At 32.7% G+C, this 25,404-nt stretch overlaps 1 protein-coding gene across 1 annotated transcript; it reads right to left on the bottom strand.

The window, feature by feature from the left end:
* Nucleotides 1-3,128: 3,128 nt before the first annotated feature.
* LOC145097725 (PLC-like phosphodiesterases superfamily protein) lies at nucleotides 3,129-16,945 on the bottom strand. Its single transcript, XM_079035360.1, has 8 exons — nucleotides 16,727-16,945; nucleotides 16,461-16,583; nucleotides 13,750-13,872; nucleotides 12,979-13,077; nucleotides 12,581-12,884; nucleotides 7,296-7,519; nucleotides 3,851-3,937; nucleotides 3,129-3,402 (listed from the first exon to the last, which is right to left on the bottom strand). The coding sequence occupies exons 1-8, from the start codon at nucleotides 16,814-16,816 to the stop codon at nucleotides 3,355-3,357; spliced, it is 1,098 nt and encodes a 365-aa protein (XP_078891486.1). The 5' UTR covers nucleotides 16,817-16,945; the 3' UTR covers nucleotides 3,129-3,354.
* Nucleotides 16,946-25,404: the final 8,459 nt, after the last annotated feature.

Genomic DNA, 25,404 nt, shown 5'->3' with positions numbered 1-25,404 from the left:
AACGACCGAATCAAGGAAAAGCTATGTTACTACCACTAACTCATATAGCATATCACATAAGCATATCTCATAAGCATATCACATAAGCATACCAAGATAATTATCACAAAGACAATTATCTATCAATTACGCTTGTTGGTGGGCCGGCATTGTGGCCTTAGACCCACCCCTACTGGAAGGTAACTCATCTCGATGTCGTGTAGTGTCTGAATTATCCTCGACGTTCAAATCGACTCTTCTCGACTCCTCAATCCCTCTAATAAGCTGGAAATATGCTCAAAACTCTGAATCTTCTTGTTTCCCCTTTATCTCACAAGCCTCCTTCTTTTCTTCAAGCTTCAATCACAGAAAGTAACACCACAAGGTTCAAGAACACACTAAAAACGGCTAGGGTTTCGAGTTAGGGTTTGTTCTGTACGATGGGGGCTGAATTGAGGGGTTATAACGTGTTTAAATAGGGTGCAAACCCTCAATTTAGGGTTTCATTCAAACAACATCTACTCGATGAGTCAGTCTCTCGAATCTTCGAGTAGACTACTTAAAGTTCCCGCGGATCACGACTCTACTCGACGAGTTAGGCCTCCAACTTGTCGAGTCCAGAGAAAAACATAAGAAATACTTGAATTAAAGGCATACCAGGAATCGGGTGTTACAAGCCTTATGCATGCAAATTATACACAAAACAGGATCGAATAGACTATCGAATAATACACTCTACCCTCGAACCACAACCCGACAAGGAATGGGGAAATAAGGCCAAATCAAATAATCTAGGGCTATAAGATTTGAGTTTTTAGTTTTCCAGATTTGAGCTTTCCATTATCTTAGGGGCGGTATAATCCTAATCCATATCTTCTATACTTATAGTAGTCATCTTGGTGATTGTACATTGTTATTGTTAATAAAATACTTAATAATCATGTCAAAGAGAAAATATGGATCAGGGGCTTTAAAAAGGAAAACGCAAATGCAACAAGAAGCTTTTATAGAATCATAAAAATGATCATTTTTAAAATTTTTAACTACAAAAAAATGTTGATAATGAACAAGAACAAACTAATGTTGGTAATAATGATCATGACCAAACAAATATTGAGAATGATAATGATCAAACTAATATTGAAATTAATAACGAGAAACTAATAGTGAAAATGATATTAAACAAATTAATATTGATATTGCTAATGAACAAACTAATAGTGAAAATGATAACGAACAAACTAATATTAAAAATGATAACGAGCAAACTAATATTGATATTGATAACAAACAAACTAATAGTGAAAATGATAATGGATAAACTAATATTGAAAATGATAACGAACAAAGTAATATTAAAAATGATAACATGCCTTTAAACATATATGATCCAAGTAGATGGAATAATATTAGTACTAATTTAAGAGATTTAATCGTAGAAAAAGGTCCTATTAAGATTTATGCTTTTAAATTTCCAAAAAAATCAAAATTTAAGAAGCTTTAATACATCTCTTTATATGCAAAAAATACCAAATGGAGAAATATACGAATGAACATGGTTGGTTTATTCCATAGATGTATATATAGTTTTTTTGTTTTTGTTGTAAATTATTTAATGTGAATACATCTACATGTTCATTAGCACATAAATGTAACAATGATTGGAGCAATATTTATAGTATACTCAAAAGACATGAAGCAAGTAACATACACATTCTTAATATGAGGTCATGGATTGACTTACAAACTAGAATAAAAAATAATAAAACAATTGACAAGCATATCCAAGAACAAATAAATAAAGAAAAAGAACATTGAAAAAATGTGTTAATAAGAATCATTATTGTAGTAAAAACTTTAGGAGAAAACAATTTAGCATTTCGTGGAACGAATGAAAAGATTTATGAAGAAAATAATGGTAATTTTTTAACTATAATTGAAATGATTGCGGAATTTGATCTTATGCAAAAACATATTAGGCGAAGTAATGACAAAGAAATTCATAATCATTATCTTGGACACAATATGCAAAATGAACTTATAAGTTTGTAAGGAGAAGAACTTAAAAGTAAAATTATTAAAAAAAGTAAAAGAAGCTAAATACTTTTCAAAATAAACTTATTAGTTTATTAGCTTTGTGATGAAGTGATAGTCAAAATTGAATATTCATTAGTCAAAGAAGTTTTTGAATAGTCAAAATTCATGTTTCACAACTGACGATTTTCATACGAAGTGATTCATCGGTTTATACTTGAATTTCTGTTTTGATGGCTGGTCGAAGTATTTGATTCAAATCGATTTGAACTTGTTTAGATTGCTTCATGTTTGGAATGATTTGTGATTCTGTATTCATATTGGTGTGTTATTATTATACTTGATCATTGTTATACTTGATCATTTCAGATACTTCATAGTTTTTCATGATTACAGAGATCAACGAATGCTTGGTATTACTTTTTTCTCTAATAATAACTCTGAGAGGTTGGCTTTAAGATTCACCACTTGGGTTGAATTAGACTGTGAATCAACTTTGATTCGGGAGAAAGTGAAATTTTGTTCGTCTTTCGTTAACAAAAGATACTCAGTCAATTACTTTCTCATATTACCATGCTTAATGGGAAGAATATAACATGTTACACATTTGGTTCATGGGGTTTTAAAGAAGTAACAATTTTAGGTTAGTTCAAAAAACATTTACAGTTTGGGGTTGACCTTCGGGATAGTCAGATTTTGATTTTTTTTTTTGCAAGAATATATCTTGTGAACACTACATTTTGGATTTCAACACAAGTAAAAGGAAATTGTAATATTTTTTTTAACTTTTTCATATTTAAAGATTCACGTTTACTCCGTTTATCAGTGGGGAGGGATGTTGGGATGCAAAGTTCTGGAGGATGACAAGAGAAGACTTGGAAGACTCACTTAAACATGTGGGATTTTAGCTTATGACGAGAGAGAGAGAGAGAGAGAGAGAGAGAGAGAGAGAGAGAGAGAGAGAGAGAGACTTGTACTTGTACCTCTATGAATAGTGATTGTAATATTCATTATAGAGTGTGCATAGAAGATGTAATCTTAGAAAGTTATGAGTTTAGTTAATTATTTAGATTAGACCTAGTTCATTTTTTAACACCTCACTATGATAGATAATGTCTTTTAACACACAAATCATTGTGTTGATTGTGTTCTTATTATTATGCATATCAAATCAAGCTTTCATGTCCTAATAATCTGAATGAAGACATTTTTTTTCTTAAATTTATAGTTTCCCACAAAAAACAGGTTTACATGAATCATGATAAATAATAATTACCAAGGAAAACTACGATTTTAATATATCTTGTGTTGATGCCATGGAAGCCCTTAATGTGGTCTTATTTAGTCGCAAGTAAACTTCGTGCAAGATGTGCAACTTCCTCCTCCTGGCTGCAAAATACATAATTTTTGTGGTTAACTTTAATGAATCTTTTAAAGATTAATGTCATATAATGACAACTAATTAGGTATGCTTTTGGGTATTTTATCTTTTAATTGTAACCATTTTTTGGGTTCTTATTACACAATTAGAGTGAATTTCAGCTAGTTAATTATGACATATTAGATATTAAAATAGATTCCATATCAATGCCAACACAATGTCACCATCTGGTATAAGATATTGCAATTTGGATACTAGTGACACCAAGTAGGAGTCAATATAATTTATCCGATTGAAATCCACCCAATGATGCAATGGGATCTAAAAAATTGTCTATCGTTATGTAGAGTTCAATTAAAAGGCTAGCGGCTTAAAAAGCAACTTCTGTATTACTGGTTATCATTTTATGAAAATAACAAAACTTTAAACATGATAATAATCGAATATTCAACTTACAACACATGCATGTACATCATTGCAACCACATAAGAGCTCTCCATTTAACAAATCAGTGGTTTGAAATGTTCCTCCGCCTTCACTCCTCTATAAAATCAAACAAAATTCCATCAAACCATGTATAAATAAAACATAATAATTATAAATGAGTTTTAGATTATATATATATATATATATATATATATATATATATATATATATATAGAGAGAGAGAGAGAGAGAGAGATAGAGAGGGAGAGAGAGAGGTAAGTTATTTTGATAACGTTAAAAGGTTGAGAACGCAAGAACATATATTAACCATTCAAATACTCGGATCTAGGGTTATGATCAAAGTTCCATTTATGTAAATTTTCAAAACTCATGTCATTAAATTGTAACTTATAAATTGATGTTAGGGGAATAGAGGGGATTTTACATTTCCACATAATTAGGGTGTTTAAATGCAGATTAACTGATCCCTTATTTATCTCTTTCTCTCTCACTATTCATACGACATCAAAATGCAAGCAATCTCCGTTCTTCTTCTTCCTTTTTCACATCGCCAAGCTGCGTATGCATCTTCCCTTCTGCATGTCGCCGGCTTCAAGTAAATAAAAAAATGGGTTTGTGGTTTCTCATTTGAATTTGAGTAGAATTATTTTCGTTTGGGTATTAATTTGTTGTTGTTTTGGCTTATTCATTGTAACAGACAAAAAGAAGGGCAACAACGTGATAAGTTTTCATTGGTTTGGACATAAATCTGGATCTTGAGTTTCTATTTTTTTTTTGAGATTTTTTCCAGCTCTAAGTGTTTTATTCATTTATTAATGTAATTATTTTCTATGAATTCTATAACTATGTATAAAATGTATTATTTATTTATGAATATGACTATTTTGTTTTATTCATTATAGTTCTTATTGTTTGCCTACTTATATATAGTAATGATTAACATAGATCCAATAAATTTTTTCAAAAGAATTCATTTATGAATGAAAACATATCAATCAACCCATTAAATTGTCAACGAATAAAAATCTATTATCTTATTTATGTTATATAGACTATTAAATTTTGTTAAAGAACCCGTTACAAATTCATCAATGAAAGCAATAAAATTATAGAATAAAAATGAGTTTTGTTGATATATTAAGAAAAAATTATATTTTTGTTATAACATAATTTGAATTTCAAATGGTAAAAAAAAAGAATGTGAATTCTTATACTTTGAAAGGAAATTCATTCAGTTGAATTATTTTATATTAATAAAAATCAAATTTGAAAAAAAAATTGAAATAAATGATTGCAATATTATAGGAAACTAACATTTAATTAAGTTGACCATCTCATTAATGCAATTGTAAAATTTCTATAATGCCCCTTTGAAAATGATTCATCCACAATCGTTCTCGCGTTCTCAACCTTTTTACGTTTTCAATATAACCTCTCCCTATATATATATATATATATATATATATATATATATATATATATATATATATATATATATATATATATTTGCGAAATTTGAATTTATAACAAAAATGATAAAAATATTGGATTATTAATTTTGAAGTGATTTTTTTTTTTCAAATTTAAACAAATAATTTAGATAAATAAACAAAGGAAAATAATAAGGTTTTAATTTAAGATTTGAAAACTAGAAGGTAAATCGATTAATGAAATAGATATTTATTTATTACTACATTTATTGTAATTATTACATTTAATATTATGTAAAATTTAATAAAATAGAAAAAAAAATCATAAAATGACAAGTGTAAAAAAATTAATTTAAAATAACCATAAAATGACATTTGACAAAATGAATGATAATTTGATATGTGACAAAAAAGATCTTCATTTATTAGAATACTAGTTGTGATACCCGTATACTACACATGTTATTACAACAAAATATTAAATACAAATGATTAAACAACAAGTTTATTTGAATTTGAAATAAGTATAAATTATAAAAAAATTAAAAAAAAACATGAAAAATTAAATTAAAATTATGTATTTAATTGTCAGATCCGTGTATTAAATGTGCTAATTATAACAAAATGTTAAATACGAATGTTCAATTGTAAATTTATTTAAAATCAAAATTAATGTTTCAATTGTAAATTTATTTAAAATCAAAATTGAAGTTTAAATTTTGAAATTAATATAGTTATTATGGTATGTTTAATTTATAGAAACTATATTAATGATATATATCAAAAATGAAAAATGAAGTAAATGTCAAATGAAAAGTAAATATCTCAAAATTATAACAAAATGACATATGACATAATGCATAAGAATGTGATAGGTGACAAAAAAATCTTTATTTATTAAAAATGATATATATATATATATATATATATATATATATATATATATATATATACCAAATAGAACCTATTTAAAATAACATACTATAACAAAAATTAATAAGCATTTTAAATTATATATATATATATATATATATATATATATATATATATATTAAATAGAACCTATTTAAAATAACATACTATAACAAAAATTAATAAGCATTTTAAATTATATATATATATATATATATATATATATATATATATATATATATAACATACTATAACAAAAATTAATAAGCATTTTAAATTATATATATATATATATATATATATATATATATATATATATATATATATATATATAATTTAAAATGCTTATTAATTTTTGTTATAGTATGTTATTTTAAATAGGTTCTATTTGGTAAGTTTTCTATTTGAAAATTGTTATTATATGTGGAAACCAATTTTCTTTTTGTTTTAACACTAAAAAACCATATGGATCATAACATTATTTTCCTATTTTCTTAGACAACGATGCACATATCAATTTACCACTTTACCCATGTATATTTTCCGCCATATTATATGTATTAATATATTTTTCCAAACACTAAAAATCAACTTATCAGTTTCTAGAGTGTCGTGATACTTCATAAGCTAATCCAATTTTTTTTCGATAAACTCGGTTTTGATACCATCTATGTGAATAAACACTTCCAAAAAATAAAGTTGTTTTCAATAAACGATCCAAACACACCCTTTAAAAAATAATGCCACAGTGGAAAAATATAACCAAAAAAATATATGAAGAGAACAATTTTATAAAATGTTAGGACTTAAAAACGTCTTAAGATGTTCTTAAGTGTATTTATTAATTTGTTCTTTCTGCGTCAAGTAAAAAAAAACATTTGTATTAATTTTTATATCCACTAAATCCATTAATTTGGAAAAAACGAAAGGGTCTTTTGCCTTATGGTTTCAAGAGTTGATGGATAAATGATCCTCAATCAAAGGTTAATGGTTCAAGTCTGTTGTGGATAAAAGATTTAGATTTTGAATAGAATAGTAAATGCATGTATAGACCATTCTAAAAAATATCCATTAACTAAAAAAGAAATATCAGCTAATTTTTTTTTTGGTACCTTGTAAAAATCGACAGCGAGAAAGTTGGCCCAACGATTTCCCGAATCAGTGTAGCAAGTCTTGGTGATGTTTGAGAGACCGCCATTGTTTTGACCGCATGCTAACATCTTTATAGGAAGTGTACGGAAGTAGTTCACTAAAACAAGTGATTTTGTTTTATCGTTCATGGGCGATGATTCACCCCTATTTGGACACTCACCTGCTTTCATTCCACCGTCTCCATCTATAATCAACACAAAGATTTGTATAAACCATAAACAAATTAAAAGGACAATGTAGCATGTTACTTTTTATTAGGATGTTCGTATTGTTGTATACGTATTAGGGAGTTAGTGATATTGTTGTATGGTATTCATTATAATAACCGATATTAAAGATCTTGTATCACAAGATGCTATGCATCTGTGTAAGTCCATCATTTTAGCAGGGGTATAGGAGAATTCAACAAATAAAGAATATTTTTGGCTGTAGAAGGGTAATTTAAGCATTTTTTTTTAAATGGGATGATTATGGAGAAACTACACTCTCAAATTTCTAATAAATATTCGAGATACTTTTTGTTCATCACAAACACTGAATCATTGAAAGATATTAATGAGTTTTATTACATTGTTTCTTCTATTTAATTCTTGGAAAGTCACGGGTTCATAGCACAAGATGTTTTTAATAATTTTTTAATCGTTTTGCATTATATATATATATATATATATATATATATATATATATATATATATATATATATATATATATATATATATATATTATAATCATCAAATGTTCTTATAATTCAACTTCTAAGTTGATTTACTTCCGAAATTTTTACAAATTTCACAATTATTTTTCTCTTACATAATTTTCATTGTCAACTATAATATATATAGTCTAGAAGATGTTCGGTAAAAAAAAAATGTGATGTAAGAGGAAGATAATAGTGAAATTTCGAAAATTAAATCAAGTTAGGGTTGAAGTTTAAGAACATTATAATGAATATATCAAACAAAACGACTTATTATGGTGAGTTTCACTACATAAGTTTATATACAGTTAAAGGTATATATATATATATATATATATATATATATATATATATATATATATATATATATATATTCTATTTGATATCCGAATTTAAATGATGTGCATATTGCATGAACTTTATTTTGTCATATGGGACGTTAGGGTTCGAATTTGATTCACCCTCCATTTTTCTGACAGTAAGAAAACCGGATTTGACCTAACTTCTCAGTCTACATATTCTAACCCATAACTGCCCATCCAACTTCATCTTTTTACATATTTTTGCCTAATTTATTTCGATTTTATAGTTTTAGCCCAACATTTAGTTATTTTTACGAATTTTGTTTTTTTTTTTTTTTAATTTTTTTACAATTTTTGTTGGGATACAACAAAACAAGTTAAACACTTCTAACAAATGTCAAACCACCTGTGGTGAAACTTATGGAGTAAGACTTCTGAAAAACTTAAATGAAATCTGAACACAATATTTAACATGGTTCGATTAAGGTGACCTACATCCACGGACGAGAGAGAGAGAGAGAGAGAGAGAGAGAAAGAGGGAAGGGGGTTTATTAAGCTTCCAAGAAAAATTACAATCACACACAAAGCTCTCAAAACAAAAGAAACTTTCTTGCTTACCAACTGCTTAAGGATGTGCACTCAACCTTACAGTGGTTGCTTTCTTGAAATTAAGGCGTACACGTACTCGCACACAATCGTGCAAAGAATAATGAATGGGGATATAAACCAATTTATAAGCAAGTGTGTGAAACCTTAATTCAGATGTGTCAGACCCATCGTTAATTAGCCCATAAAGGGGATGCCCTAATTTTTAACCAATCATAGAATGCCATGTGGGCGCTTCTGGAATCTTCAACCTTATGAGCATCATCCACGAGCATCTTCTATGAGCATCATCCATGAGCATCACCCGTGAGCATCATCACACGAACATCTTCCCTAAGCATCATCCATGAGCATCTTCCTTGAGTATCATCGCATGAGCGTCTACCATGAGCATCACTCATGTGCATTGTCGCATGAGCATCTTCCACAAGCATCATCCATGAACATCTTCCATGAGCATCTTCCACGAGTGACTCATCAAAGGATATCATGGCTCAACAAAGGAACACATGTGGCCTACCTCTATCATGAAGCATCATTAATTTTTTTTTACCAACTATAAGAGCACTTTATGGTCATGCCCTCTAGATGTCTCCTCTCAGGTTATCATCAAGGATATCAATTCTATTCACATCTAGCTACTCTAGATGGATATTATTAGCGAAAAATTAAATTTAAAATGGAAGTGATTGTAGTCATCTTCGCAATTGGAGAGTCATCCTCCACCAATCTTCCCTTACAATTTTTCCCGCTTCTATCTCATCCTTAACCTGAAAACATCTGACTGTTCTGCAATCCGCTCAACTTGTCATCCATAGCCTTCTTCCACTGTATGGAGTTCATCCTCAAGGCCTATGGTTTTTACCTATTCTCAAACATCATTAAGTCATTGGTTGATGGAGAATACGTCATTAGAGTACTTTGCTTAATGGTCCTCTAGATAATAGGATGTTTGATCTTTGAAACACCTACAACTCCACCCTCATAACTATTATCACCAGAACTTCCACTCTTTACATATTTATTAGAGCTCCAACTACTCCTTGAACATATTCCTATCCTTTAATCGATGTTACTATACCGAACCAACTATTAGGTAATGATGATAATAGTAGAAATGTCATGAATTCATCTTTAAATTTAATCTCAACCTCTATTAGCCTTGATAAGATTGAATTAAATTCATTAACATGATTAGTCACTAAGCCACCCTTCTTCATCATCAGATTTACCAATTGTCGAATCAAGTGAACTTTATTTGCTACTGATGGTTTTTCATACATGATAGATAACATCTTGATCAACTCATGAGTAGTCTTCACATTGATAATGTTGTAAGCTATACATTCTTTTCCGATTATATTCTCAACAGACCAAGTGCCTTCTGATCTAACAAATCCCAATCAACATACTTCATTTCTTCAGGTTTACTTTTGGACAATAGTTCATGTAAATTCTTTTAGTAGAGGTAGTCTTCAATTTGCATTTTCTAGAAACCGAAATCTTTTTCATTGAACTTGTCAATCTTAACTCTCCCATCTTCAGTCATACCATTGATACCAGTTTGTTGGGATACAACAAAACAAGTTAATCACTTTTGAAAAATGTCAAACAAACTTCGGTGAAACTTGCAGAAAATATAAACCTTCTGAAAAACTTAAATGAAAATTGAATACAATAACATGGTTCAGTCAAGTTGACCTACATCCACAGGAGAGAGAGAGAGAGAGAGAGAGAGAGAGAGAGAGAGAGAGAGAGAGAGAGATAGAATTTTCTTAGGGCTCTTGTTGTGTTTTTTTTTACACGACACGACAAGGTTTTGTGTAAAAAGAACACGATATGACATGATGTCGAGTTTTTGCTTTTCACTAACACGAAAATGAACCAATTAAAACACGACAAAGATAACATTACATAACTATTAGTTTATTTAATTAATACTTAATCATATATAACATGACCAAAATGACAAACACGACAAACACATGTTCAATCGTGTCAAATTCGTGTCAATTTTTGAACACGAACACGACACGACACAACATTATGTTTTTTAAACTAGACACGACACGAACACAAACACGGATTCTAATTTTGATTTCGTCTCGATTTCATTTCCTGACGTGTATTTTTGTCGTGTAGTGTTATAAAATTGATACCCCTAGATTTTATTAAGCTTCCAAGAATAATTACAATCACACACAATGTTACAGCCCACTTGAGCTCTTAAAACAAAAGAAACTTTCTTGCTTTCTAACTGCTCCAAAGGATGTGCACTCAATCTCACAATGATTGCTTTCTTGAAATTACGGCGTACACACACTCGCACACACTCGTGCAAAGAATAATGAATAAGGATATGAACATATTTATAGGCAAGCATGAGAAACCTTAATTATGATGTGCCAGACCCTTCGATAATTAGCCTATAAAGGGGATGCACTAATTTTCAACCAACCACAGAATGTCATGTGGACGCTTCTGAAATCTTCAACCTCATGAGCATCTTCCATGAGCATCATTCGCAAGCATCTTCTATGAGCATCATCCGTGAGCATCTTCAATGAACATCACTTATGAGCATCATACATGATTATCTTCCATGAGCATCACCTATGAGCATCATCACATTAGCATCGCCCGTAAGCATCACCCATGAGCATCTTCCATGGGCATCATCCGTGAGCATCTTCCATAAGCATCGTCATACAAGCATCTTCCACAAGCATCATCCATGAGCATCTTCCACGAGTGTCTCATTAAAGGATATAATGACTCAATAAAGGAAGACATGTGGCGCACCTCCATCATGAAGCATCACAAGATGCTCCATACCCCCTTTTAGAAGATCTTTTCCTTTGTTATTTAATCAATTCCATTGTCTGATGATCTATTCCCTTTTCAGATAATCCATTCATTTGTCACATGTTCCATGAACTCTAAGTGCCCCATGTTGATTTATGGTGCTCCATTGTAACTCTCTATGTTTAATTTTCCGAATGCTCTATGTACTTCGAAGTTCTCACTTGTGATTTCTAATGCTCACTTGCAACTCCAAATGCTCCATGTGTTGGAGAAGACTTCATACCCCAACAATTTTATCCCAATATCAAATTATTTTTACGAATTTATTCCAATTTATTCTAATTTAAATATTTTCCGTAACTATTTTTTTAGAACTTTGTGTTTTATATTTTTCAAAAACTTACTTCTTTATTAAACTTTGTTTTTTTTACATTTTTTACATCTTATGTTACGACATATTTTAATAACTATAAAATTTTCCCAACTTCTTTTACAACTTTGTTTTTTTATTTTGTTTTTTTATGATTAGAAATTTAACATTTTTTTAGAAAAATTTGTACAACATTTACATCTTTTTTTACAACTTTGTTTCTTATGAATTTACTTTTACAAAATTGGTTTTTTAATAACTAATTATTTACAACTTTTATACATCTTCGTTTTTATGCAAATTTTTTAAAGATCTTTTTGTTTCTACATCTTTTTATGCATGTTTTCTTTAAGATTAATCCATTTTTACAAATTGTATTTTAAATTATATTTTGGCTATTATACATATATAAGTTTGCTACAACAAAATGTGAGGGTGTGCTATTCCTAGTTAATAACAACTTACATTGATTTTCGACCATGTAGTTCCATTGGTACGCGATTCCTTCACTTTGTTCCTTGGATCTAACAGAGCCGAAAACAAGTAATCTTTGGTTTTTAGCCACCATGTCACTAACCAAAGGCCAATCTTGGCCACCTTTTGGCATACTCGTTACCGGAAACCAATACTTTTTCAAACCCGAGTCTGTAAAAACTTTGGTCAAACCATTAGGTGCTTGTACATAGTCTTCTAGAATGATTGTCACTATTTCCTTTGGATTTGATGATAGAAAAGCTTCGATTTCTTTCAAAGTATTTATGGCGGGTGTCTGACATGTAAACACATTGCATCATGCACATTTTTTAAATAAACTTGTAAAAATTGTGTAAAATATATGAACACAAATGGAGCATAATGCTTACAAATTTAGTGGCGTCATAACATTTTCCACCAAAAGAATGGCATAACCATACTGTATCTTCAAAGTCATATGTATCAAGCATCAAAGCACGCACCCCATTCTATAGAATATGATAAAATTGGGTTAAATGTAAGAAATAATAATGAAGTTTCAGTTATTTGTTTATTATAACATTCTACTTTTATTTTATCCTTTTTTTAGAACAACTTACACACACAAACACTACACTACTCCAAAATCTACACATTTCGTCTACAACGGGACTTCACACCTATTCGTCAACTCCTGATATCGCTTTGCATTTTTTAAAAGTCTACCTATATATAACAGTGACCTCGAAATGGAAATGAATATTACTATGATGATTTAAGTATATTAACTGAAGTATACTACCCTGGAAGAAAAAAATGCAACGCTATAATCAGGTAGATTCTATAAAATACAATGATTTAATAAAAAAACATAGAATTTTTTTTAAAACAAGTATAACATTGTCATCGAGATAAAAAAAATTTGTTACTATAGTTGTTCGTAATAAGTAAATAAAAGGATGATGCACGGTTATAATAGTTTTTTTTTTCAAAGTAGAATATTGGAAAATACAGTTTTATAATTAAAATAAATGAAACTAAGATTCTATAATCAACAAATTATTGGTTGATAAACAAGAAAATAAGATCACAAACAAAAATGCTATTTTTTTTGTTATTTTGTAGCTATTTGCGCCCATAAAATTTATAAAGAAAACGAGATAAATGAGTCTAATTCTTACATTTAGTTGTTGAGCGACGGTATCTTCTTGATTTGTAGGGGTCAGTCGTATAGTTCCATTGTCGATTGCGAAGGCATTGTGTGTTGTCAAGAAGGAATATTTGTTGAATGGGAGCGAATTATTCTGTTTTTTCAATCATTCAAACAAAATAAAACCATAAAAAGTAAAAACTTGGTTAAATTAAATTTATATATATATTGTGCATAAAGAATTAAAGATTAAATAGATTTATTTTATGAGCCCATTGCAGATGTTTGTTTTTGCCTTTTTGGTATAAAGCCAATTCAGTTGTTCAAGAAGTTTGATGAGTGAGAGTGACCTAACCCACCTCTTGACTTTTATTTCAATCTTCGGAGATGACATCATTATACTTGCAACAATATGTGGTGTCTAAATTCCCATTTAAGGATACGTAACTAAACAAAACATATGCACTTTCTATTGTTTAATTATTAATAGAAACAAAGTACAAAAATAAGTGTAATTGAGGGCATATAGTTACAACCAATCTTGCTAAAAAGGCATCATTAAAAGCTTCAAAACATAGGGGCCTTAAGAAGAGGCAAAAGGCAAAAGGGACAGCCTTACATGACCAAAATTTTTTTTTATTATATATTTTTATTTAAAAATCAAAACTTATAATAACGATAAATGCCCTTTTGTTCTGACTCGTCCCGAGTCTTTCAGGATATTTAATTCTTCAGTACCGACTCTGCTTCTAAATGTTGGAGTTTTTGTCCATAATAACGTGATTGAAAAAACTATTTCCCATTTTAGTGTAATTTCAAAAATATTTACCATTTTAGTATCTCTTTTTATATTTGTTTACTTTTCAAAATTTCTTATTGTTTTTTAGTTTAAATATGCGATTATTTCTTCCTTTCCCCATTATTTCAACATTTTATTTTTTTCTTATTTTTTTTTAAACAATAGTTTTTATTTCAGTTTTTTTTATTGTTTTTTTCCCAAAATAGTAGTTTTTTTTATCTTTTTTTTTTTCTGTTTTTTTATTTTAAATATCTATTTTTCTTACACAAACCTTTGATCATCAAATTTTAGTCATTATAAATTAAACATAATGACATATAAAAGATTACTTAGGTGTTGTTTAATTTTTGATAAGATTTTTTAACCTCTTATTTTTACTGGCGGAAAGACATTTGAGAAAAAAAAATATTTATTTTTCAAAAGACATTAGACATAAAAGAATTTTTTGACATCTTTTTCAAATAAAACAAAAAATAGCTCTTGATTTTTAAAGTTTAATTATTATTATTATTATTATTATTATTATTATTATTTTAAGTTATAACTCTTTGTGATATTGCTTGTTCCCCTATGAATGGCGTCATCACCACTATCACCACCACGGTTACCACCATCACCACCACTGTTGTTGCCGTCACAGCTTCCACCTTTGTCACCACCTCCACCTGCACATTCTCTCACACCACCCCTACCCCCTACCTCCGCCACCACCACCACTACTTGTGCCACATCCACCACCATTTCCGCCGCCTCTACCAACATCGTCGAGTTTTTTTATAAAGACTTTAAAAAACAAACATTTGTCTATGAAGACTAAAGAAATGGAAAAAAAAAAACAAAAACAAAAACAAAAAAACTTTTGTATCATATTTTATTTCACAAACATTTAAAAACACCAAATACATTTACATCATCGAAAACAAGCACTATCTTATTGTTGGAAAGTACTCAAAGATACCCGATTGAAATTTTTTTTTGATACGCATTAGTTCAAAATATTTTTTGTTGGTCAATATTATATTTGTGATTTTTATATATGTTAGTTTGAAGCTGTAATCTTTTACTAAGTGACTAATTTTGTAATAGTTTTATTTGCTAATACCTCTTAAAAATATAGAGTCGATGGTATGAAAATATAAAAAAAATAATAAATAAATATGGATTGTTTCGTTCATAAAAAAAATTAAACATAAAATAACAATGGTGTAACTAATGAAAAAGATTGGAAAAATAAATTTGCGTACATAATTTCATGGGAACTAATTTGTGAGGAAAAAACGGAAATTTACAAGATTTTAGCTAGAGATATTTTCTTTTTAATATCTAAAATTTTAAATTAGGGGCAATATTGACAACTCATGAATTTTCGGTGGACTAAACAAAAGTGAAGGTGGAAAAATCAATTCCTTAATGCTAATATAGTAAATATTTTTGAAGATACACTAAAATGATAAATAGTTTTTTCAATGACTCTATTATGGACAAAAACACCTAAATGTTGATATCAAAATTTTTAATTTGATCAACTTAAATTCAGTCTCTTACCCAACTTCAATACCAAAACTCAGATAGCTGGTAATAATTTTTCTTTATCAAAATTGAAAAAAAAAAAGAAAAAAAAAATCAATCATTTACATAATTGTATCAAATTAATATCTTTGATAATTGATTGATAGGGTTCTATAAGACTATAAGTCGTCCTTGTAGTTAAGGTCCATGGCTACACGTGACCATCTGTCTGTTTCATTCTAACAAATATCCATGGATATATTCACAATTTCACACGAAAATCGCCAACAAAAAACTGATCAGATTTCAACTCAACCTTCTGATTTCACACACTAAACACACACACACAGAGAAGTCAAATCGTTTACGACTTTTCACATTCCTTCGGTGTTCTAGGTAAAAAGAATTGGAGATAGAAGGAAAGAGACACTGACCATAAGATTAAAGACAGGTGTAGCAGTTGATCGAACACATTTGGAGCCTGCATATCCTTGAGGACATGAGAAACAATAAAGTCCAGCCTCGCAATCTCCGTCTGTTTCACAATCATCCAGTAACTACATCCAAATTATCGTGTTAAATTTCATTTTTTGATTGAGAAAACAACAGAAGATTGCCAAAAGTTTGCAGAAAATTTACGGAAATTCCAGAGAGAGAGAGATAGAGAGAGAGAGAGAGAGAGAGAGAGAGAGAGATGTACCTTGCATGTTCCGTTGGAGCAAGCAGCAAGGGTAGCCATGAATAACAATGGAGCTAAGATCAAAAGTGATGAAATTCTCTGTAACTCCATGGCAATTTACTGCTGAAGCCCAACGATGAATGTGAAGCGAAACTGCTTAACGCAGCATAAGAAAATGAAATTGTGAATTGTAAATTAATTTCCAAATGAAGAGATAAATTTATAGGGAAGATGGAGGGATATCTGTATGTAGTTGAGAAAAAACCAGTCAAAAATAACATTAATTAATATTGTTTGATGACATTAATTTTGATTTGTACTGATGTACATTGATTTAACTTTATCTTATTTATAAAAAAAGAAAAAAGAAAAAAAAAAGAAATAATGTTGTAGACCGATTTAAGTTATTATTTTTAACAAATAGTAACAAGATATATCGAAGGGCCTTTGGCTAGCGGTGCGAAGGAGTTAGAAATGTGTCGATCATTTAAGAGTTGGGCCTTTGGCTAGCAAGGAGTTGAAATGTGTAAATCATTTAAGAGGTTCAGGGTTCGAGTCATGTTGTAGACAATAGAAATGTGACATCCCCACTTTTACGGCCAGAAAAGACCGATTTCGTTTATGCTTTTTAATAAAAATCAAAGTAACTTCTAAAAAAATATTGCAGAATTTGTTCCCAAAACAAAATATGATAAAAATTCATCAAAGCATTTCTTAAAGAAATGTATTTTCATTATATTACAAAAACTTGGGATGTCAATCATCGTTACAGATCATAAGCATAAACAAAAAACACCATAGGCCACAAAACACAATCTGGCCTCAAAACAACATAGGTCTTACAACATTAAATTTATTTTCTACTAGCCTAAAATCCGTAATCTCTCGTCAAATCATCCAACTATGCTTTTGCCACTACCTGTAATACAAGAAACTGAGTGAGTTAGGCTGGGGAGTCTAGTTAGCATATAGGGTTTTTAACCCACAATAAATAAGTTTATTATTTCCAACCATCATTAAACCCGATTACCCATTTCCGTTATCCTCACCTTACGTCCCTAAAACATCTATCATAAGGGACCTATCCAAAGGAATTTCATCGGGATGGACACTACTGCTAAGGGGATTCCTCAGCCATATGTGTCTGTAAGGCAACCAGGGGGGATGGAGTACACCGGTGAACACATCGTTCACAAACACCTATAGGTTACGAGCCTGCTAGCGTTCCACTGGACTTCCTAGAAAAGTCCGTGGTCATCGTCCATACTCCGCTAGATGACTGGATCAAAGTCAACATCGAGGCCTCTCATCATTTTATTTTCATCACACACTAACTATTTCATCTACCCATGTTTTATCCAACATATTTGTAGATATAAGATACATATACAGATCAAATTTGGAGAAACAAAGTTTAAATCTTTCATACAACATAGATCTCAAAGTATAAACCATACATATACAGTTCAGATCTGAAAAGTTTAGATTTGAAGTGAGAAAGTCTAGATCTGAAGGAAAAAGGTTCAGATTTGGAATAAAAGTTTAGATCTGAAAGAAAAAGTCTATATTTGAAGAAAAAAAGGTCAGATATGAAAAGAAATAGGTTCCGATCTCTCATCCAACATAGATCTCAAGTAAACAAATAATATATACATACACATAGCACGTAAAATACTTCATATCTATGTGTAAGATGAAAGTGACTATATACTCACTTGATAAGAAGTTATTTGGACAACACTTTGCTTCCTAAAATAATCTTCTTTGACGAAACCGAGAAGTTTGCTTGAAAATCGGGCTCCGAGCGGGCAGAGTTTCAAAGCAAAAAACTCTTTTTCTCGGAGTCTTCGGGCGCTCTGGGGCTTTCTTCTAATGCTTGGGAGGTTTCCTAGGCTTCGGGGTGGATTAGGGTGGCCAGAGAGAGAGAGAGTAGAGTGAGAAAGAATGGTTGAAATGGGGATGCCTCGCACCCTTATTTATAGGCCGAGGCCTTGCAGTACGCTGTGCGTACCCTCGGTGGTACGCTTCGCGTAAAGGCAGGTGTCGGAGTTTCGGTGAGGCGACGTGGCTGGCTTCAGATCGCGGAAAAAGTCAAACCACTGAGCGTACCTTCGGTGTACGCGAGGCGTCCGAAGTCTACCCGGGGAGAAAGCCTCGCATCCAGCTTCATAATTTGCACCTCCGACTTCTAAAATTCGTAACTTTCGCATACGAGATCCATTTTTGACGCTCTCAATATCCACATGTAGGCGGGACCGTACTCTACGATTTTCGTTTAGACTTCTTCATCTAATTCTTGACCGATTTTAAATTTATATTCTTTAACAGACCGAGACAATAAAACCTGTTAAAAATTCATAACTTCTTCATCCGACATCCATTTTCGTCTGTCTTTTTACCGTTGTGCTACTATTAATGAGATCTTCGATTCTCGTCTAGGTTGTGTTGGCCAAAAACAGCTCGATCTAATATTCGAACTTCAGGTTGTGCACTGCTGATCCGAAACTTAGAAAAATCATAACTTCCTCATACGAAGTTAGATTTGGGGGTTCTTTTTATGCACACTCTTGGTTTAATGAACACTACGAATTTCGTTTAGATTGCTAGGGCTAAAATTTCATCTATCATAAATTCATTGTTTGCGTCACGCAGTGTCGTGTCGGTTCTGTCGCGAAATTTCGACAAACCATAACTTCTTCGTTAAAACTCGAATTTTGGCGCTCTTTATGTCTCCGGAATCCTTGTCACGACCACTACAACTTTCTTCATCGATATCGAGCTTATCTAACATTTTATTTTTGACGCTTATTTTTATCCTTTATTTATTATATAATATTATAAACAAGTAATAATCACACAAAAGCACATAATTCACATAAATTCAAGTAATTCATCTTTATTAATTTAAAATGGGTTACAATGGTTAACCTAGACTATTACATCATCATTAGTACTAAACCCAGAAACACGGGCGTTACAATTCTCTCCCCCTTAGGATGATTCCATCCACATAATCATGCATCAACAAAAAAATGCGGATAGTGACTCATCATGTCACTCTCCGTTTCCCAGGTTAGATTTGGTCCATTCGAATTTTTTCATTGCACAAGCACTAAGTCGACCATCTTACATCGCAACTTCTTCGTCTTATGGTCAACAATTGCCTCGGGCTCTTCGATTAGCCTCTTATTCTGTTCCATCCTTAACTTTGAAATTGGAATTATGTCGGGAACTTCTCCCGTGAACTTCCTCAAATAACACACATGGAATATGTTATGGATACCATCTAGTTCTTCTGGTATATCTAGCTTGCAAGCTTGGTTCCCAATACTCTGAAGAACTTTGAGCGGTCTACTGAACCCCAGACTCATTTTCCTCTTTTCCCAAATCTTATAAGTCCCTTCTACGGTGAGACTTTAAGCAAAACCGAATCTCCAACCTCGAATGTCACCGGTCGTCTCTTCTTGTCAGCATAGCTCTTTTGATGATCCTGAGCTGCTAACATCCTTTCTCTAATTACTTTTAGCTTTTCAGCAGTCTGATGGACTATCTCGGGGCCCATAAACTGCTTTTCTCCAGCTTCAATCCATCAAGATGGCATGCGACACTTTTGTCTATATTAGGCTTAATAAGGTGTCATCTTGGTGCTCAAATGGTAACTATTGTTGTAAGAAAATTCTACCAGAGGTAAATGCTCATCCCAATTACCTTGAAATTCCAAGGTACATGCTCTTAGCATATCCTCCAATGTTTGGATCGTTCTTTCACTCTGCCCATTGGTTTGTGGATGGTAAGCTGTACTTAAACACAATTTCGTACCTAATTCCTCTTGTAGACTCCTCCAAAACCTTGACGTGAAACGACTATCATGGTCTGATACAATCGTTAAAGGAACACCGTGAAGTCTTACTACCTCCTTCACGTAAGCATTGGCAAGCTTATCCATAAACCATCTTTCACTAATTGCTATGAAGTGTGCACTCTTAGTGAACTGATCAATAACCACCCAAATCATGTCGTGGCCGTCCTTTGTTCTGGGCAGTTTAGTGACAAAGTCCATGGTGATGTCTTCCCATTTACCCATGGATACAGGTAAAGGTTCTAAACTCCCATATAGTTTTTGATGTTATGCCTTAACTCTCGCACAAGTTACACACTCGGGCACATACTTTGCAACATCGAGCTTCATCGTCGGCCACCAGTTGTAGGGTTTCAGATCCCTATACATTTTTGTGCTGCTGGGGATAAATCGAGTACATGGTCTTGTGAGCTTCTTCCATCATAAGATCTCTTATTCCTCCCGTCTAGGTACCCAAATCCTATCTTGGAATACCTTCAATCCTTGATTATTCGTACCAAACACCAGCGTTTTGCCCAAACGCTCTTCCTTTCGGTCGTTTTTCTCTGAAGCTTCATCCTGAGCTTTCTTGATGCTTTACACAATCGTTGAGACAACTTCAATTCTTAATGCTCTAGGTCTTCTCCTTTCAAGGCTCGCTTTTCGGCTTAATGCATCGGCTACGACATTTGCATTACCAGGGTGGTAAAGTATTTTGCAATCGTAATCCTTAAGCAACTCTAGCCAATGTCGTTGCCTCATATTCAACTCTTTTTGATCAAAGAGATACCGAAGACTCTTATGATCAGTGAAAAGCCTGCACTTCATGCCGTAAAGATAATGCCTACATATCTTTTGTGCAAATACTACTGCTGCCAACTCTAGTTCATGAGTGGGGTAGTTCTTTTCGTGTTCTTTCGATTGTCTTGACGCATATGCTATCACCTTATCCCTTTGGGTCAGAACACAACCTAACCCAATTCTAGATGCATCGCTATAAACTGCGGAAGTCTTCAACTCCATCGGGAAGAGAAAGAATCGTTGCTTCACACAATTTCTTCTTTAACTTCTCGAATGCTTCTTCATGCTTCTCACTCCAAGTATACGTAGCTCCTTTATGGGTCAAAGTTGTCAATGGAGCAGCTATCGAAGAAAAGCCTATAAACCTTCAGTAATATCCGGCTAATCTCAGAAAGCTTCGGATATTCGTGGGGCTTTTCGGTCATTCCCACTTCATTACAACTTCAATCTTTGCTGGGTCAACCATGATCCCTTCTTGGTTAACCACATGACCCAAGAATTGGACTTCTTGAATCCAAAAATCATGTTTGGAGAACTTTGCATACAACTTCTCCTTCTTCAAAACTTCTAACACTTCTCGCAGGTGCTTGCCATGCCCCTGCTATCTCTTTGAGTAAACCAGAATGTCATCTATGAACACTATTACGGATTTATCGAGGAATGGTTTACAAACCCTGTTCATCAAATCCATGAATGTCGATGGAGCATTGGTTAGTCCAAATGACATAACCAAGAACTCATAGTGTCCATATCTTGTTCTAAATGTGGTTTTCTCAATATCTTGTTCTCGCACCTTCAGCTGATGATACCCTGACCTAAGAGCTAAGATCGATCTTCGAGAAATAGCTCGAACCTTGTAGGTGATCGAACAGGTCATCAGTCTGCAACAATGGGTACTTGTTATTCACTGTTTCCTTGTTCAGCTCTCTGTAATCTATGCACATCCTCACGCTTCCATCTTTCTTCTTCACGAATAACATCGGAGCTCCCCAGGGTGATGAGCTAGGTCTAATGAAGTCGTTGTCCAACAACTCCTGAAGTTGCGTCATAAGCTCCTTCATCTCCGTCGGTGCTAATCAGTATGGTGTTTTTTCTATTGCGGTTGTTCTTGGTAACATGTCTATTCGAAACTCTACTTGTCTATCACGGGGTAATTTAGGAAGATCCTCGGGAAAGACTTCCGGATAATCACACACCACTGGTATATTTTGCATTTCCTTTTTCTCCTTCTTAGCATCGATCACAAATGCCAAGTATGATGTGCATCATTTAGACAAACATTTTCTAGCTTCCATTAGGGAAATGATTCCAGAATTCACTATACGTTTGTCCCCATACACCACTAATGACTCTTTTCCAGGTGGGTTTACCCTTATTATCTTCTTCTTGCATAGTATCTCGGCATCATTGGAGCTAAGCCAATTCATTCCCAATACGATATCGAAACCATTTAGCTCAATAGGTAACAGATCCTCGTGGAATTCATTTTCGTTCAAGTCGATGACGATATTCTTAATGCAATCGCTAACAGGTATGAATTTGCCACCGACAACTTCTACAACTAGGGCATTATCAAGTTTTTCTATAGGAAATGCTAGTCTTCCACCAAATTTATGTGATATAAAGGAGTAATTTGCTCCAGAATCAAACAATATATTGGCAGGCAATCCATTTACAAGAAAGGTACTTGAAGCGATGTCCGCTGCTTCCTTCGCGACTTTGAGTGTTATCTGGAAAGCTCTGGATTTTGGCTTCAGTGGGAATTAGGACTTGCTGCCTCCTTCTTCTTCGGGCAGTCCCTCAAAAGGTGCCCTTCCTCTTTACAACCATAAAAAACTTTCTTGTTGAACATGCACTTGTTGGCATAGTGCCCAGGCTTCCCACATTTAAAACAAGTGACATCCCCCTTACATTTCCCATGATGTTTCTTTTTGCACTCTTCACACCATTTCGCTTCGCCTCCTCCTCCTCTCGAACCAGACTTCGAGGATTTACTTTTCTTGTGGGATCTCGAAGATCCCTCAAACTTCCTCTTTTCACCCACCTCAGCTCTCTCCAGGCCCCTTTCTTTTAACTGGGTCTCAACATTATTGGCTGCTCTAATGGCTTCCTTCAACGTGCTTGCCATTTAAACTGTTGGGCTAAAGTCTGATGGCAATCCGTTAGCTAATTCCTCTATCTTGGCGATTTCAGTTGGCACTAGGTATGGAAATAGCTTCATCTTCTTAGTAAACTCAATTGCATAATCATCAATGCTCATATTCCCCTTCTTCAAGTTCTGGAACTCATTGTTTAGATTGATCAGATCTATCTCGGAGCAGTACTACATCTTCAACTGTTCCATGAATGCTTCCCAAGACATCTTCAAAGCTTCTCCTTGTGGCATCCTATCCGCCAACAATTTCCACCAGCTCAAGACTCCGGTCTTTAGTTGTTGAACCGCAAAGACTGTAATCTACTTATCACTACAATTGCTGCTTTCAAATACCATCTCCATTTCGGAGATCTACTCCATAATCTCCACAGGCTTTGGGTTTCTGGAAAGACTTGGTGGTTTGGGACACAAGAAGTTCTCATGCATACGTCCATCTCGGTCGATTTCCCTCTTTGGGTCATTCCTTCTCATGACTGGGGGTTCAACTTGACTGACAGTGCGATTGTAGTTCCCTTCCTATGACTGTTCGTCATTCAGTTTCGGTTGCTCAACAGGCATCGAAGGTTCATTTATGTTATTCAGCAACAGTTGTCTCATTGTGACTGACTCAGGTGCAGCTTCTACTATTGGCACCTGTTCAATCACTTGAGGTTGAGGTTGTTGATTCCTGTTTCCATTTGCGCCTCCAGCTCCACTTCGGGTTCTTTCCATTTCGATCTATACACCAAATTAGGTGAATTTAGACCTTTATTCACGATAGATGTTTAAATTCTCCTTAACACTCCGAAACATTACATGCTAGTTCTAATATCGTATTCGAACGCTTAGAATCCTAAACACATAAGGTTTCCAGATCCGGTCGACAACAAACCATGGATCCGAACAAAATAATAGCATACAAGGCAAACATAAAACATTTAGCACATAAAAACATTTTAGGCATCTTTCCTAAAATAAACTAGTGCTCGTGTCTAAAATATGGAAGACACTCATCTCACGATCATCGCTTAGCATTCTAAGTTTAAGTCTAGAAATCCTACAAATTCCTAGTTTGCTTAAACTAATGCTCTGATACCAACTGTGACATCCCCATTTTTACGGCCAGAAAAGACCGATTTCGATTATGCTTTTTAATAAAAATCAGAGTAACTTCTAAAAACAATGTTGCGGAATTTGTTCCCATAACAAAATATGATAAAAATTCATCAAAGCATTTCTTAAAGAAATGTATTTTCATTATATTACAAAAACTCGGGATGTCAATCATCGATACAGATCATAAGCATAAACCAAAAACATCATAAGCCATAAAACACAATATGGCCTCAAAACAACATAAGCCATACAACATTCCATTTATTTTCTACTAGCCTAAAATCCGTAATCTCTCGTCAATTCATCAAACTATGCTTTTGCCATTGCCTGTAATACAAGAAACTGAGTGGGTCAGGCTGGGGAGCCTGGTGAGCATATAGGGTTTTCAACCCACAGTAAATAAGTTTATTATTTCCAACCATCATTAAACCCGATTACCCGTTCCCGTTATCCTCACCTTACGTCACTAAAACATCTAACATAAGGGACCTATCCTAAGGAATTTCATCCGGATGAACACTACTGCTAAGGGGATTCCTTAGCCATATGTGTCCGTAAGGCAACCATGGGGGGGATGGAGTATACCGGTGAACACATCGTTCACAAACACCTACAGGTTGCGAGCCTGCTAGCGTTCCACTTGACTTTCTAGAAAAGTCTGTGGTCATCATCCATATTCCGCTAGATGACTGGATCAACGTCAACATCAAAGCCTATCATCATTTTATTTCATCACACACCAACTATTTCATCTACCTATGTTTTACCCAACATATTTGTAGATTTAAAATACTTATATAGTTCAGATAT

This window comes from Lactuca serriola, chromosome 4 (genome assembly GCF_051521515.1).
Source record: "Lactuca serriola cultivar US96UC23 chromosome 4, Lser_US96UC23_V15, whole genome shotgun sequence".
NCBI classification, from domain to species: Eukaryota; Viridiplantae; Streptophyta; class Magnoliopsida; order Asterales; family Asteraceae; genus Lactuca; species Lactuca serriola.
Note: the sequence above shows the minus strand (reverse complement) of the source record. Positions and strands in the feature narration are given on the sequence as shown.